The 19,109-nt window shown below is 34.9% G+C and overlaps 1 protein-coding gene across 1 annotated transcript in view; it reads left to right on the plus strand.

Moving 5' to 3' along the window:
* kto (mediator complex subunit kohtalo) overlaps positions 1–19,109 on the plus strand; it is a 693,083-nt gene that overhangs the window by 341,016 nt on the left and 332,958 nt on the right. Inside the window, exon 23 of the mRNA XM_090412482.1 lies at positions 16,939–17,065. Within this exon, the coding sequence (XP_090268608.1) occupies positions 16,939–17,065 (127 nt within the window). The remainder of the gene's footprint in view (positions 1–16,938; positions 17,066–19,109) is intronic.

Genomic DNA, 19,109 nt, shown 5'->3' on the forward strand with positions numbered 1-19,109 from the left:
TATGTTATTAATGCAATCTAAATAAATAACCTGTAATACTTTTTTCTATTATTTTATCTTCTGTGACTGATTTGGATCTAATATGGTCTCTGCTTTTAAATGAGACGATTTTTGCCTTCTTCTGGTATCTCCACGTTGAAGGTTATAATGAGACCTGCAAATACTAATCTCCTCAAGAGCTACTGGTAAGACCTACCCAGCTGGACAGGTCAAGAGGGTAGGTCCCAGACTAAAAGAGATATGAAAATTCCATCTTCTAAGTGTTGAAGAAAAAAGTTGGCCAAGTTAGGTGATAAGGATGAGCCCATCGCTGTTCCTTCCTGTTGTTTATATATTTTATCTTTCCATGTGAAGTAGCTTGATGTGATTGCAAATTTAAATAATTCCACTATGTCTGGTGAAAATTTTTGGGTTAACAATACTATTGTTTCTTTGTGAAGCACTGCCTATAGAATCCACAATAGGTCTAAGTGGACAATTATTTTTATGTAACTGTCCTAGAAGATAGAATTTTCGCTCTTGACCCCAAACCAACAATGTGTCTACGTTACGTTGATGATGTCTTTGAAGTTTGGAGTCACACAGCACCTGAATTCTACTCATTTCTACAAAAAATCAACATCCTACATCCTTGAATCAAGTTCACACTAGAAAAGGAATCATGAAACGGTATTTCCTTTTTTGATATACACATCCAGTGCAAACAAGATCGAAAACCAACTTTTCCAGGTCGTTATACCTATAATATATCAGCTCACTATCAACCTCAAAAATATGGCATCATAAAATCTTTGGTATCCAGAGTGCACAAGATTTGTTCTTCTGAAGAATCCCTAAAACAAGTATTGGAAATGATCAAAGAAATAGCCTAATTAAATGGATATAATCCAGTAACAATCCATAATTTACCACTCTCCTACAGATCATCCCAGACAAGAAGAAGTCCACATTCTGCATAATTTCTGCCTCAACTTGCGGCAGAAATTATGAGAAAATATTAACTGATTGCCACCTACACACCCATCATCACTTGGTATGATCCAGTAACAGTAATTAAATGGATATAATCCAGTAACAATCCATAATTAACCACTCTCCTACAAATCATCCCAGACAAGAAAGAAAGAAGTACCTTAGAAAGAAGCAAAGTTGAGGAGAAAATTGTGTCTAAGTAGAATTACATTGTTAAAGTTATTGATGTCAAATTTTTACTCTGTATAATTTTGACATCAATAATGTAAATGTAAGAATGTAAATCTAAGTGCAAACAAAAGTTCAAAGGTTACTAGCTAACTGCCTACAATGACGTAACGCCTGCAATGGAAGCGTTCATGGAAGGCGAGCTGAATTCGCATTCGACGAAATGAGCGCTCTTCAAGGAGCAGAAGAGTGATGCAATCGCGTAGGGGCGAATAGGAGAGCACAATGAGAGATCCTCCGATATGAAAAGAGGGCGCGCTACGAAGAAGAATAAAAAGCGAGTTCACTCGGGTTTGAACCCCCCATTTTTTCTGTTCCTGTTTTCTCATGTGGTCAAGCAGAGTACTGACTGATCGACAGCACCAGAAGCAGTCTCCTTCCTGGTTGTTATCTGAAGGAGTTGGGCATGCTATACATGAGCTGATGGCAGACACCAACTAGGGCCATCGGTAAAAGTTTACTGATGCAAGACAGCGGAAAAGTTCCCCAAAAGGACGGCCAAGATGACGATATCGATCTGGTAGACAAGCGTTTGTGCGGCAAAGTGCAAGGAATGGTTATTTGCATCAATCAGCGTGACCTCCACGTGGACACGGCTCGATAAAGCAGAAAGACATCTGACCACAAAGGACAGAAGAAAGAAGCACGATATCCTCTCAGGACACTGGTAATGTACAGTAAATTCCTTATTCTTGTAGCAATTAGTATTGGGGCAAAGAGAGAAGAACAGATTTCTAATTGAGAAGAAAGAGAACTTTTAAGTGACTTTTTTTGCTCAGTAATGTGTTAATCATATTGGACTAATATCTGAAAGCCTGAGAGTATGCAACACTTAGTTAATTGTGAATTGATCTTTGTTAGCAAGTTTTACTTAGAATTTTGAACTAGTGTTTTATGATGAATGTGTACTTATTTAACCTAGAGATATAAATAGAGTATTTGATAATTAGAATGTTCCCTATTGCTTAGCTAGTGAATTAGAATTTTGATATGACATACCTTTGATGTGTAGAAGTTTATTGTATGTAATTTGATAATTAATAAACATGTTTTTTCTATGTAAGTCTGAGTTTGTCTGAGCATGAGACTGATTTTACCATTCGCTTAAGTTCAAACCTGTGAATAAGGGGAAATTAAAGAAAGTTATAGGCCATGACTGCAATGTTGAAGTTTCTATAGGCACTTAATACTTTAACAAGATTAGGTATTAGTTGAACTCTGGGAAGGTTTCTTTGTACAAGAATTCTTCTGTACTAGGACTCTGGTTGGCACAGCTATATCAAACAAATTTTGTCAGAGTTCCGAAAGGAGAAGTGGGCCCAGAGAGATAGGTTAGAGATTTCAGGCTTAGTAGGTACGACAGGGATTTGGGATAGAGAAATAACAGAAAAGTAGTCGACATAACAAAGACATTGGAAGTTTTTTTTCCCCACTTGGTTGGACTATAATAAATTTAGTTTAATCCTTTATCCAAGTGTAAGCAAACAAAGTTTGTGCCTAAAGTATCTTCAGGACTGAGGCAACTTGTGGTAAAGGTGGACCAAGCTCTCATCACTACTTGTTCTTAGTATCTCCCATAATGCAAAGCACGGTTCCATGAAAGAACAGAATATGAAGAAACAGAACTGTGTCAGAACAGCAAAGAAACAGAACTGTGACAAATAGAACCATGACAAATCAGAACAGGGGAAAAATAAAACATATATTATATAGTATTATTATTATTATTTATTATTGTCATATCTCTATATGTTGTATAGATTTTTAATTCATTTTGAGACTGCTGCTGAGAGATGTCCTAAGACTACAAATTGTTGTGAAGGTTTTCACAGTGCCTTAAACTCATGGTTTCATTGTAGTCACCCAAGCATTTGGAATCTGTTAGATGGATTAAGACGAGATATAGCTTGCCAGCGATTATTATTATTAGCCATTGCCCATACAGGTCGCCAGAAGTCGGAAAAAAGAGGTATGAGACCCTTAGTAATCAAGTGGCAATAGTTGTTCAGGAATATCAAAATCAAGAAATTGAGGTTTTTATGCCGAATGGCCAACCTGCAGTGATTAAATTATTTTTTATATATATTCTTTTATATTTTGTTTTATATAGATATTTCATTAATAAATAGATATGACATATTGAAATACGACACAAATAAATATTTTATTTTTTCCCCTGTTCTGCAGTGATTAATTTTTTTTTATATTTCTTTTATATTTTGTTTTATAAAATATTTAAAAGGGAGAGATAAAGCTGTTTGTTCCAATGATACAACTACTCTGTACACCTTTTTGTTTTATATAGATATTTCATTAATAAATAGATACAACACAAATAAATGTTTTATTTTTTCCCCTGTTCTGTTTTGTTATAGTCCTGTTTTGTCACTGTTCTTTTTCCTCACTGTTCTGTTTGTTACTCTTTGTTTTTTCATAGTTCTGTTTCTTCATGTTCTGTTTCTTCATGTTCTGTTTCTTCCAGTTACTGCAAAACACATTTCCTGCGGACACATTAAGGGAAGGGCCACTACCCAGACCGGTTTCAACCTTTCAACATTTTTCCATGTTGCCAAAAGGTGTCTCACCTTATTATTAAATTACTCTGGATTTAGAGAAAGATGTTGGAAGTTTTTTCCCGACTTGGTTAGACGATAATAAATTTAGTTTAATCCTTTATTCAAGTGTAAGCAAACAAAGTTTGCGCCTGAAGTATTTTCAGGACCAGTCCGGGTAGTGACCCTTCCCTTAATGCATATAATTGTACATGTCCACAAGGAGGTGTGCTTTACATTATGGGAGATACTAAGACAAGTAGTGATGAGAGCTTGGTCCACCTTTACCATGAGTTACCTCAGTCCTGAAGATACTTCAAGCTCAAACTTTGTTTGCTTACACTTGGATAAAGGATTAAGCTAAATTTATTATAGAAAAAGACAAGCAATAATCAAAAGAGAAACCAGAAAGAGACAGAGAGAAAGCTGGGAAAAATTTGTATCATACTTTGAAAATGATATATACAAAATAAAACCTAATGTATATAAAATACTTAAGTACATGAATGCAAATATTAAAGAAATTGCAAAATAGATTTAAAAGAATTCTCGGATTACTTAAAGATATTTGGACAGATAATACTAACATAAAAAAAATTATATTAAAAACTTACAAAATGCTTTTAGTGATGTAATAACAATGAATGAAGTAAAGACAATCTAATTAAATTAAAAAATGATAAATCAGCAGGAAAAGATGGGATAAACTCCAAAGTGTATCAATTTGGCAGAAAAAAATTTTCACCATAAATTATTGAAATTTTTAAATAAAATATATACAAATGGACTAATACCAGTAGAATGGAATATAAGCATAGTAATATCTAAATTCAAAAAGGAGGATTTAAAAAAAACCTGCTAATTACAGAGGTATTAGTTTATTGAATACATGCCACAAAATATATAGAGTACTTATTGAAAAATTTTAAATAAACAGTGAAAAAAATATTATTATAATATCAAAATACCTCCACTTCTACCTTAGTAGAACATTGTGTTACCATAGGCACAAATAAGTCTCTTTGTCTAGTTCCCATTTTGATATTTGCCCACATCACTCTACTTGAGACTACCTGCCATTCAAGAAGATTAGCCCTCTTATTATATCTACTCCTCCTTTTCCATGATTGTCATTGTCTGAATATAACATTTTGTACTTATTGCTCAGAAAGGTCTTACCAGTTTTTGTCTTTTTTTGTTTCAGTCACCCTTATTATGTTGATCTGGTACTTATCCAATTCCTTAGCTAGCTCCATTTCTTTGCCATTTAGACTTCTTACATTGATAGTACCGATCTTGAACTGTGGTGATGTTGACTTGGGGTGTGTTTTAGGATTTGTTACAGTAGCTGATGTTTCGCTGTTTTTTCTGTTGTTTTTTTGCGAAAACAACAGGGTCCTTGTTTATCTGGGCAACGCTCCAGCCAGCATGAAATTCTGTCATGTTATACCATCATTTTATATTTTGGTTTAGGCCAATAAGAATACAATTTGTTTGGCTAAATCCCAAATTCCCAGTCCCAATCAACCAGGACTCATGACATAAGGTCATAAGCCCTGGTTGATTCTCCACCTTCCTTTAAAGGCTATGTGGAAGGGTCCTCTCAGTTATACAGCTTTGACCTTTAAGCACCTCGAGAAATTAGTCTTGTGTACAGCTAATTTAGTGTTTTGACTAAGAAATTAGTCAAAGCACTAATTTAGATGTATACAAGACAGTGCTCAAATAAATTTTAACTTATGGATCTGAGAGCTGGATTAGAAAAAAAAAAGCTTGACCTGAAACTAGAGACCACAGATATGAGAGTCCTGTGAAAGATTAGGGCCGTGAACAAATGGCATCAATGGAAATATCATACTAAAAATTAAGATATTAGGAAAGAACTGATGTTGTGTCCCAATCTCTTAAATTATTAATTTTGTGTTCTATACTTCTGATCTTCCCTAAAGAGTCACGTGGTACCTCCAAGGGATTGCCTCAGGAGCGAGCCAAAACCTAAGTGGCAAAGTTCTTGAAATCTATCTTCTCATAGAGCTTTAGGAATTTTTTTTTTCTGCGCCACCTAAAAGAGTTAGATTAAGTAAAGTTATCTTAACCAAGAAGTGATTTCAAGACGTACACAAGTGACTATTGATTGGCAGTTGTGACCCACAATGTAACCTGTTCTTCCCCGCTCAGATTCGAACCTTTTACAAGTGGTGCATCGGATTCTAGAACTCAGACACTTAGGTTTAAAAATAGCAAAGGTTTATTAAGCATATTAACACATTTACAATACAATTAACATTCATACTAAATTTCAATACTAATCAGATAAGATTGCATGTATCCTTAATGAAACAAGAGCATCAAAACAGCATTCCTAGTAAATCATTCACAAAGATGGTTATTCTAGAGTAATATATTTTTACATTAAACATTCATTATTTATCTCATTACTCAGACTAATTCATCTCAACTTTCTCTAAAGCATACACATTAAATTAACCTGTATATGAGCTAACCCTGTACTTTCTAATGTTAACATGCTACAGTCCTGCTCGAAATAAATTAAAGTCCTCGATCCTTAATGTCTCTTAATTTCACTTATCTTAACACCATACATAACATAGACAAAGGAAAATTTAACATTACCATACACTAAGACTTTTCATACTTATTCCTTCAAATTGGACTGCCTTCCTTCAGTCAATCTTCCTTCTTGTTCACTTAGTCAGTGAGGTACCTTGGATTCTGTGATTTCACACGATTCTGGCATGACTGACTTGTTTCAGGCATAACTGTGGCATTGGGCGATTTCTCCTTCACAATGTCTGCTACCTAGACACTGAGTGTTTCCAGGGACTGCAGATACACAAGCGGCGATGTACTCCTTCATTATACAATCAGGAGCTTATAACTTCACCAGCACTTGGACGGCATTTCCTGCTACCGCTCACCAGACTCTGAACATAGCTTACCGCTGATGTTTGTCCGAGCTCCTCGAGACAGAGCCGCTCCTCCGTGCAACTTTCTACCTGCCAGACGACCTCCGACCACCAGCCAAGGGGAGAAAAAATTTACGAGACTTGAAGGGGGGGGGGGGTCCTAAACCTTTTATTTCTATCTTCCCTACCGGTAATCACTGTAACCTTCATAATTCGCCCAATGCATAGCACTTCACCCTTGTGGGTCTCACTTCACACTGTTTGTTTCCGATTTTCTTCTGACCACACTCTGCCACGTGCCATGAGCATGCGATTGCCTGAGGCCACCTCTCCTTCTGTTGGCATACCTTTGCCCTTTGAACCTTTGTTCACAATATTTTATGCAAGTCATTCCTCAGACAAGTATTACAAATTTTAGTAAATCTTTGTTCAATTTATACAGTATTAACTGCCTTGCACAATCAAAAAAATTATTATTTCCACTAACAACTTACAATCTCTTTTCTTTATGCTAACATAATTTTATATTATATCACATGTATATAGCACATACTTAGAAGCAATCATTTTCCTACATAAAATTTGTATCTTATTTTTCTATCTGTTAAATGATGATAGATGTGGAATTCTTTAGGATTCCCATTTATCAAGGTTTAACACTGGACATTGTTAGCATCCATGAATGTTAGCATAGCTAATCTCATGTGGTATTTTCACTTAAACAGAATGGGAGAGGAAAGATTAGCAAAACAAGTGTTCTCTGCCAGGTTGTCAGGAAAAAGACCAAGACGTAGATTGATTGATACAGTAAAAAGTGCTTTAGAGGACAGAAATATGAGATCTGACTCTATAACTGTTGACAGATAACAGGCTAATCTGGAGGGCATCAACTTCCTGTCAAATTGTTGATAGGAAGTTGATAACGATATGTTTTTCATGTAATACTATCATATCCTGTACACCCTTTGAGGGTACATGTCAGGAATTTGATGATGATGATGATAAAATAAAAATAAATGAAAAAATGTCTGAAAAAGAATCTATAAACCTAGTAGTAAGACAGCAATGCCCTCAATCTCTCCTACAATTTTTAATGTTTATATTAATGAGATATTAATACGGTGGAACCTCTTTAATATTCCAGGTATAGAAATTTCCTGGAATAACAGAATAAATATGCTATTATTTGCAGATGATGAGGTAATAATATCAGATAAGGAAGGCAATTTGCAAAAAGCAATATGTATAATTTAAACAGTACAGTAGAACATTTTGGAATGATAATATTCATAGATAAACAATGGCATTTTGTGGACAAACTTCAGTTAGAAGTAAAATAGTTATTAATAATAAAATAATAGAACAGATCAATACTTTCATTTACCTTGGATGTCCGTGCGGTTAGACTAGTGGTTGTGCACTTCACAACCATATGACTGGGAAAGGAGTGTCTCCCAGTTTCGATTCCCGTCGAAGACGTGAGGAATTTGAGGATCTTCCTCAGCCATAGCCAAGTTAGCCAGTCTTGGGCAGTAGGGTTTTTTCCGCCAGTTTATCTGGCATTTTTCATCCCGCAAGCAGGCAAACCGGTCCCGTGAACACACACACGGATCTACAGCCATGAATACTTAACCCCCCATGAGGGGGCTCAACTCGCCCCAATAGGGACTGGGGAGAAAAAGGGATGAAACTCCATACGAATAAATAAAAAATTACCTTGGATGTGAAATGTCATATGAAGAAGAAAAAGACATAAAAGTAAAAATTTCAAAATTTTTACAGATTATAGACCTGATAAATGGAACACCCAATCCAAATATTGTAAAAAAGAAACACACTTGAAATTATACTTATACTTTAGCAGTGCCTACTTTATTATATGTCAGTGAAATTTGGGCAATAAACAAACAAGGTAAACAAAGAATAAAAAGAAGTGAAATGAGATTCCTGAGAAGAACTGCAAAATACACATTATTAGACAAAGAAAAAAAAATAGGAATGAAGATATTTTAAAAGATCGAAAAATAGAAGAAAAACTGAACAATAACAAACAAAATTGTATACTGAATGGCCAACACCTGATATCCTAAACAATTAATAAAATATAAACCAATTGGAAAGAGAAGGCCGGGTATCCTCAAAAAAGGATATTAGATGGATAATGAGATTGGAACAGACTTAAATGGTCTGTATCCATAATTAGCATTATGACGATTAGGCTAAAGTGATTATTATGAATTAGAAATTATGTAAATTTGGGGTAATTAGATGGAATTAATTTACAAAATTACTGCATCCACCCCCCAAAAAAATTAGCAGTTTTGTTCAGAATTATTTTTAAAAAAATGAGAGTGGAAATTTATGATTCATACTGGGCTATTGTTTGTAGCAACAAGTAACATAAAGAGAAGTTTTCTGCATGTTTTCATTAAAAAATTAATTGCAAGCTCTGAAGTATTTAATAAAAAATTTAATTTATGATAATGATAAAAATAAAATAAATGATAAACTGATAAGGATAAAAGGGTCATACACAAAATAAACTGAATTCAAAATTTTTAAATCAAGTTACATTTTTACATGTGATTTTATATTCTGCATACATTTGCAATAGAAAATATAATGAGGAAGCAGTAATCAAAAGGTTTCAAAATATTCAAGCATGGGCAAGTCTTCTTAAAATAATCAAGAGTTTCTTTATTTTCATAATCACTAAAGATGCACTGAAGTTCTTTTTTTTTGCAGTGTCTTGATAGTGTTTCTTATCAGGAGGATGTTGAGTATAAGTAATATATTTCTGTACTTTCCTCCTCATTGAAATTGCTCATCTTTCAAAGTTTTTAGAAACTTATTGTCGGATGAGAAGCACCAATTAATTTTCTTAATGCATGATTCCACCTTCATGAGTTGTTTGGAAGGTAACCCTTCCAAAACAGCATCATAACAATTCCGTAAGGAATATACTAACTAGGGTGGATGGCGAGGTAACCGACTGTTGGGATTGCCAATCCAGTTGTCTTCTTCATAGTGCAGAATAGTCATTGTTTACACATACTCTTAAAATAAAAGAATGTATAATATTTGCAGCTGGCACAAAATCAGTTGCTGATATCATGTGCATTTTTGGTGCAAGTTCATCAGTTTCATATCGTTGAATGCAATTTTCTTGAATGTTGCGAAATATGCACTAGGGAAAGTGAAAAATGTAGCACGTTTGCTGACTGTTAGAAAATGCTTTATGGAGTGCATTAATTGAAGCCACTTCAAAATCTGTCATGATTAAATTTGATGACAAATTTTGTTCAAATTTAATATGGAAATGTTCATTTCCATTGGAGACTTTGTCCAAATCTGTGGTTTGTATCTTCATATCTTTGAGGTATCAATGCATATACAGCAGGAATCACAGTAATCTACAACAGGAATGCTGTAGATTGTGACAAGTTGTAAATAACATTGAGTATAAAATATCAGCAGTCTGTTGCTGTCATACAAAAGGAAATGTTCGTTTCCATAGGAGACTTTATATTTCAATGAAATAATTAAATCACTTAACTTTACTGGATTTGGCGATATCTGTCCTGTTTGATTTTGGATTATTTGGATAGTTTTTTTACAGAGGCATTGCTTAGCATTTGGTTGATGACTGCAGGAGATATGTTTGTGTATGCTTTCATGATAATTCAGTGAGTCCCATTATGAGTTGTACAGACTTGATGTTTAATACCATTGAGTACCTTTGCTTCTTCAAACACAAGCCATTACCCCTATGATTGATTATGTTCTTTAATTCATTTGATAATGTTGTCACTAGCCGTATGAATACACACGGGGGATGGTACATTTTTTGAAACTGATCACATTTCAAAAAAAAAAGTTACTTTTTCTTTGTCTCTTACAAATAAATGGCCATTAATACTCCATTTATGCTTCTTATCTCTTAAAATAAAATCAAGAGGCATCTTGCAGTCATCGTAATTATTTTCCAATAATTGGTTCTTAAATCTCATAAACCTTTAATCTCCTCCAAAAAAATAATGGAGAGCAGTGGAAAAGTCTTGTATAGACAGAATTTTTAGATTAGATTCTTTCTATACTGATTTTACTTAGGAATTAAAATTAATTTAACATACTTGTAATTTTGGTTAATATTTAACTATTGAATTGCTGTACAACAACAAAAGACAAAGAAAAAAAGTCTGAATAAATTGTAACAATTGATTGTTAAGACAAAGTTTCCCGCCTTAATGCAGTGACCTAAAAAGGTGGAGGGAAAAGACCTCTGTGAATAGCCAGGGGAATAAAATAGTAGCAGGACCCGAGGTTGATTAAGCAGCATAAAAGGGGGAGACATCGAGGGGATAATGAAGTTTTTTTTGTAGAAGGTCAGTCATGAAGAGGGTTTGTTTCGGAGACGGTCAGTCGTAGTTATCTAGAAGACCGCTTTGGAGGAGGGGTCATTTTGATGGTCATTGCTGGATAAGTTCATTCCGGCTTCCGGTTTGAGTATGTCCTGCCGATTCTAGGCCAAGGGATCCCGTTTCAGCCAACAGATGCCCGAAGATGCTAGATGGGCCGTTTAAGCAGTGAAGAAAGTGAGTTCCAGATTTCCATCCGCCAAGGTTCCTGATGATCTCCACCTGTGGAAGTGCCCTCGTAGATAACGAAAAAAGGTGCCGTGTGTGTGTGTGTGTATACAGTATCGAAAGGAAGAAAATGATAACGATCTCGAGGATCTACTGATGTGGACTAGATAACTGAATACCAAGTAAGGTCTAATATATATGATTTAACTAGAAGCAGAAATTTGGCGGAGATAGCTCTAGTTGATTTTGGTTAGTATTTCTTCAGGACTGAAGGAAATTAGCTAACCATTGAGAAATAACTCGCTTAGTTGTGTGAGATAAGATAGCGTTGTTACAAGGTGAAAGTTAATGGGCATAATGTTATTGTCTAAGCTTACCTGGGGTATAGTATGTGTAGGTCTATTATGTAGTATGATTTAAGTGTAGGCACAAATATTACCTTAGCCTGTTTACTTGAAGGTGAATTGTTCAACTAGGTTGGATAATTCAAGATCTAAGCTAATATTGCTGAGAAGTATAAAGCTGGGAAAAAGATCGTGTGCTTAGTGTTAACTTTATTGTACTTTAATTAGCATGAATAAATTGTTTTGCTTGTCAAATAACTTGCCTGATTCCTATATATACCAATGCACTTCTCATAAAAGACCGAATCTGTGTGACCTAGGGAGATAAGTAGACATGGCTGAAGAATAGAGTATTGCGTTGCTTGACATAGTAATAAGTGTGAGAGATATTTCCGTGCTTTGCTGAGTGTTTTTTCTAATGGAAGGATGTTTAAGTCTTATCTGTGATTTCTGATGGTGCAGTCGTAATAAATAAAAAAAAATTTTCAGAAATCAATATAGAAAAACGCTTGCTGTGTAGACAAAGGGATTGACTCCAGCCAGAGACAATTCCTAAGTTATAGAATTTCGTGCACATGATTAAGCATAGTTACAACATTAAGAAAAGGTGTGGGTCTAATTGAAAGAAAGGATCAACTGTAGGAAACCAAATCAAGCGGATTAAGAACAATGGAGTCACGACTCTTAAGTCGATTAAGTTAAGTAAGTAAATTAAATAAGCCAAAGAGATACAATTTGAAGTACATATCAAAAGCGAGTTCAAAAGATTCAAACCTAAAGTCAAAGAATAAAAATACATTACATTATATAAAATTTTACAGCAACCTTTTGAGACAGTGTGACTTAAAATTGTTTTACTTGGAATTTTCAATATTTTAAATATATGAAGATTATTATTATTATTATTACCACGGACAACTCCAAAGAGTCCTTAGACTCATCAAGGAAGGCCCTGAACATCATGTCCATCACAACCATTCGACATTCACACAGTATCTATAATACTTTGCCTTGAACTCATTCACAGTCATAGCACCCACAACAGACTCTGGCAGCTTATTCCTTTTACCACTCTAAAAGTAAAAAACCTAGCTCTAACACCCTTACTAACCACACTCTTGCACAGCTTCTGTGGATGGCCCCTAGTCCTCCCACCACCAGTCCTGTTCTCAGAAATATCCTCTCAATTAATCTTATAGAAACTCTTTATTGGTTGATAAACAAAAAAAAAAAAAAGGGGGGGGTATGATTGAATGTCTCAATCATACCCCCCTTTTTTTTTTTTTTTTTTTTTTTTTTTTTTTTTTTTTTTTTTTTTTCCCTCGTCTATCAACCAATTTCTGCAACCCACAAATCTTCAACCTGTTCTCATAAGATTCATTCCATAGACCTGTTATCATCTTGGTCACTCACCTCTGGATCCAAGAAACCCAGGTGACCAAATTTGGGCACAGTAGTCAAGATTGGGTCTTATCAAGGCTCGATACAGAGGAACAATAACTTGCTTGTCTCTGCTCGTCAATGTATTCTTCAGAAACCAAGCGATTTGATAAGCTGATTTAGCCACTTTTGCAATGTGCCCCCTAAACTTCAACTCCTTATCCACCAACACTCCCAAATCCCTGGCCTCATCAATCTCCTGGAGTACAGGAGTACCTTACATTTTGCCACATTAAATTGACAATCATTCTCCTTAGCCCACTCCTCCAAAATATCCAAATCATCCTGCAAAATATTGACATCATCTGCATTCACTATTGCCCTACCCAACTTTGTATCATTAGCAAACAAATGAACAGTTCCTCTCAGATCCTTTCCTATATCGTTAATAAACGAGTTGAATAGTAGTGGTCCAAGAACAGAATCCTGCTGGACACCACTAGTCACAGGTCGTCTTTTGGACTCTACTCCTGAATAAACCACTCTCTGATATCTCTCCATCAACCACCCTCCTATCCATCTCACCAACCCTATATCCATCCCCATATGCTGCAGTTTTCTGATTAGAATTCCATGTGGTATCCTGTCAAAGGCCTTAGCAAAGTCCATTAGAATCACTGTAAACCTATTACCCTTATCCAGTTCAGCCGTCACTATGTTATAAAACCTGAGTAAGTTACTGAGGCATGATCTGTCCTTCACAAAACCATGCTGTCCCCCATACAGTATCCAATTTTCATCTATCCAATGCTGTATTTTCCTCTTGATTATTTTCTCCAAGACCTTGACAACGATTCCTGATATGCTGATTGGTCGGTAATTTACAACAGCAGTCTTGGAACCTCCTTTATGCAGTGGAACTATTTTCCCCTCTTTCCATCCATCTTCTGTTAACCATGAATTCTAATGCCAATAACCTGTGCCCAGGAAGAGCCAACCAATGCCAAAAATTCTTTCTGCTTGTTCCTAATACTCCTGGCATTAGTATACATGAAATGCAGAGGGTCCATTAGTCCCACCCCTATCTTGATGTGTTATACTAACTATCCCATTCTGATTTCTTGTCCTTTGTACTAGCTCAGGCACATTATATACATTCTTACCCTCAACTGCCTCACTGATGTCTACATATCCCCCCCCCCCCAATAGTTCTAGTTTCTCTGATTTTGCACTTCTACTTTCACTTCATTCAGCAACACTTTTTCCAATCTCCGCACACCAAATCCATTCAGATGCAAGCCATCCATCTTGTACAAATCCTTTCGCCCATCAAACTCGCTACACACATCCACAAACTCCACACCACATCTGCATCTGCATAGCCTGCGCATAGAGTCATTTGCAATTATGGCCCTTCTAAATTCTTCTCTGTCATACCTCGGCAACAGACTCACTATCCTAACTCTCTCACTCTTTTCTTTTGCTACCTCTAATAATTCCTTTTAGTCCTGTCTCATAGCACTTTTATCTCCTTTCAAATCATTTGTTCCTACCACGACAATAATTTCTTTCACCGTCTGCTTTTGCACTCTAATACCCTTACTTACATTCTTAATTTTCGCACCTGGTAAGTACGATTTTGTCAAACTCTCATCTAATACACCTCTTACTAACAAGTCACCATACAACACTCGTTCCTTCATTTTTCTTACACTCCCAATCATCCGCTTATTTTTCTTTTCACACACTTCCTTCGTTCCGTTAACTGAGGCGCTCGGTAAAGAGTTTTGCAATTGTTCCAACTGCCGCTTTGCCCTGTGTATTACTCTGTGGAACTGTGTGATCTCACTCATTGCAACTAATTCCTAATTTTTTTCATCATTCAAACCATTCTCTCTCTCTCTGTATAATTACTTCAACTTTCGGCACACTCTCCCACCACTATCATTATGTAACCAAACTCCAGCCTCTTTTGGGAAGGCATACATCCTGCAGACACTGCACTGTACGAACTCCCTTATCTTAAAATTTTTGAACAAAGATGGTGATGATTTGGTTGCCATTGTTTTCCTTCTCATTGGCGCATGTGCTACACTATCTGTCGTATCTTCAAAATATTAATTTAATAATGCTGAAATCACACCAAAAATCAGACAGACACACCAAGCTACCAAAAACAAACAATACCACATTAAGATTTAAGTAGTACTGCAAAATTTTTCTCAAAATAACACTTATCTTTACGGGAGCTCTCTGCAAACACTCTTCATATTTAGTGTTCAATGTTATAGCTATTCCATGTTTTCCCTGATTATTATTGCCTGAATATAGCATTTTATTTGTTACACAGAAAAATCTTACCTTTGTTTGTGTACTTTCTTTTGGTAAAACTTATTATGTCAATTTGGTACTGTCGATATTGAATTGGTATTTGTTCCAATATCTTTTTCAGTATTTGTTCCAGTACTTTTCACAGTTCACCCTGGTTCTCTGACAAGAACAGTGTGGGTCTTGTTTAACCAGGCAACATCTGCTGGCATGAAATTATTTGTAATTTTTTAAATTTATGAGTTTTATAGTTGAGAAACCCTGCTGATGAGATCTAATTTTGGAAATATTTCAAGCCACCTCAGGCCTGCAATAAACTGGGTGGTGGTCTCACAGTGAAGATTGAACTGAAATTTATCTCCCACCTAATGACATTCCCAAACATCAATGATCATGTGTGGGATATGCTAACCACTCGGCCCACCAAGCTGGCAACCCATTACCATTATTGTATCATGTAAATCCTTTGAAGGTACACATATCAGGAATTTGATGATGATGATGACTAAGTGCTCAAGTAACCGTCTTTGTATCTTTCCTTAGAATTTTTAGTTTGTAGTATATTATTGTTATATTATTTATTTTTAAAATAATCCAGAAACCCTGCTCTAGATACCAAACATGGAACTTTTTGAAGCCTCTTAAGTCTGTCAGTAAGTGGGGCAACAGTCTTCCACCAGTGATGAAATTCTCACCTGAAGGTTTACAAAACATCCATGCTCATGGTGAGATTCATCCCTACAGTCTGTTGTTTGAAGAGCATATACTTTATTTTTTTGCCAACCCAAGCCATCATGTTTACATGGTTTTCAATTAGATAATCAGCAATGATAAGCACATTTTTTATTCGTAAATTTTTTTCTTTTTATAATGATCTGCTTGAAAATCAAATTAAAGTGTTTTTTTTTTAAATTGAATATTTAAGATAATTTATTACTTATTACAGTGATTCATAATAGCTGTTTAATTATTGCTCACAATATTAGCTTAAAGATTCATAAAATAGTTTCATTTTGGCACAAACTTTGCTAATGATTTTGTTAAAATGCTTGTGGTTGCTACGGACAGCACTGTTATTCCACATAATGAAGAAGAAATACCTAAATAACTTTTTTGTACATGATTTATCCTGCATTGCATTCATTTTTGAATGTCGTGTTGTCCACTTCAAATTTCATGAACATTACACTTTCACCGCTGTAGAAATATGTTGACCTATAAAAATCAAATGGGTATTGAAACTTCCTCAAATGACCATATTTTCAAATCACTTTGACTGCATCTGCACTACTTTGTTATACTTAGTAGTGCAGATGCATCTTAATATGTTGCCACACTATAAAACATCTAAATATATTAAAAAAACATTGACACTATATTTTTACTTCTCTGATTCTGATTATAAATGAAATATCTAAGTCTATTCGAAAAATATTCACCTTATTATTTTTAGTTCTTTGATTGTGATTACAAATGAAACATCCAAGTCTATTAAAAAAAAAATAGGGACTTTGTTTATTGTTTGTGATTATTTATAATAACTTCACATTATAACTAATCACTTTAATATTATTAACATCAATGATGTTAATTGTAGTAAAAATACTTTACTAATTTGCAGGTTGGGGATTTGTCTATCCATGATAATCTTGCAGTATTTACATCTATTCTGGTTGCACGTCGTTGCTTCTCATTGCAGGATTTTGTTGTTCATGTAGCTCTTCCTTCACTGCTTTCAGCATGCCCAGGTATATACTGTATTTTTAAGTTTTAAGTAAAATTATTTTATTTGAGTGTCTTTTTTTTCTTTTTAGGTTCTACAAACAGTGGAATAAGTTGAGATTATTTTCAATTATATATAGTTATTAATATAAAACTAAAAAAAAACATATATACAGATACAGTAAATTTTGCCAGTCTACAAAAGTTGATATGTTTTCCAAAACCATCCCATCCTGTCTTCCTTTTCATGTTAAGCTCAATAGCCTGTCAGAGCCAAGTAACCTTATCTTGGAAACCTGATTACTGCTTATGATAGGTAGTTGTGTTTCCTATTGCATGTGTTCTTCTGGCTTGTTTGCCTGTTTTAATGAATATAAAATCCAAGTTTCTGGGGGGGGGGATTCCTGTTACCTTCATGTGTGATAGACTAACTCACCTTCACCTGAAAAGTCCTGATAGTTTCTTCTCAACCTAGATAGGATTTTAACTTGGGGCTTTCCAAACCCAAGCAATTTCAATCAAAATGACAAGAATAGCATTTTGATTGAAACTGCTGAATACAGCAGCGAGGAGGTTTCTAAGAAGTGATGTTACTTGGCTGTGACAGGCTATTTATCCTAAGGAAGATAGGATATGCATTTACTTGAAGTTTATAGTTTATAAAGTTAGCTACAGTGACGTGAACTGCATCAAATATTTTTTTTTTTTTTTTTGTATGGTGGGTCTATACACTCTGAATGATTATGTCGCTGACTGTATAAATATGGTAAAGTGCCATAATATTAAATACTTGGTTATTGATCAGGTAAAACATTTTAATTGTGGAATGCTGCTATCTGTCTTCACACACATATGTCCTTCACATAGATTCAAACTGCAAGAAAGAATTTTAAAAAATATATAATTTCATAGAAGTATTTAATCTTACTGCACTTCTGGGTAGCCATCTACAGAGTTTCATCTTTTTATGGGGTGGGGGGACAAATAAAAATTAAAGTACAAATTAAATCAAAGTATTAAAAATTAAAGCTTTATAATACCTATGTTTATAATATTCATGTCTTCTATAAGGTCCACACTTGGGCAACTCGTAAATGCTGGTGAGTGTATTTCCGTAAGCTCTCTGGTCAAATTTCATATGAAACTTTTATAGTTTCTGCATTCGCTTTGAAATAATGCTGGATTTAATATCTACTTGATTTATTTAATTTCACATCACCGAAGTGAAGCCTTTTAGCTCTTTATTTTAGTAAATACTTTACGCACCGACCGAGAGTTCGCTTACAAAAAATACACCTCTCCATCACTTCGAGCTCCTTAGTATTACCTCCTGTAGCGATGCATAATCTCCATGCTCATTCAGGGCAAGCAAACTGCTCATAAAATTCTACCCTCACTGTAGCCGTAACAGATAGCGGGGAATATGAAAAGCTTTTCACTTCACCCTTAAAGACATTAATGTCAATTGTTAATTCCTTAGTACTGCACGAGAGTTTTTGCTCTCTTAATGTTTCTGCCTGGCCTCTAAGGAGAACCAATCAGTTTGAAACAGCTGTCAGGCTAGTGAAACCTTATCAAAAATGGACTAATTAGAAAGCGAATATATGGACACCTGGGCAGCAATCATGTCTCTTATAAGGTCCGTGCTAGGGCAACTCGTAAATGCCGACGAGTGTATTCCCGTAAGCTCTCTGGAATTTTGTATGAAACTTTTATAGTTTCTGCATTCGGCTTTGAAATAATGTTGGATTTAATATCCACTTGATTTATATAATTTTGCATTGCTGAAATGAAGCCTTTTGGCTGTTTATTTTAATAAATACTTTGGTTTTTCTTTTCTTTTTTTTTTTAACATCAAAGGATGTTAGGTTTGTATCTTCATTATTTCTGTAGTTCACCAGTCTTCTACTTATAAGAATTACTGCAGTAAAATATGTGAACTATGTATTTTGTGTGTGTGTGTGTAGAAAAAAATTACAGCTACTGATAAAAATATTACTATTATTATTATTGTCCTTCTGCTAGGAGACTGAAGACCATCTAGGATAAAGCTGGCATTAGTAGTATGAA

Source organism: Typopeltis vanoorti, chromosome 22 (genome assembly GCF_054136105.1).
Source record: "Typopeltis vanoorti isolate ZY-2024b chromosome 22, IOZ_Tvanoo_1.0, whole genome shotgun sequence".
Lineage (NCBI taxonomy): Eukaryota > Metazoa > Arthropoda > Arachnida > Uropygi > Thelyphonidae > Typopeltis > Typopeltis vanoorti.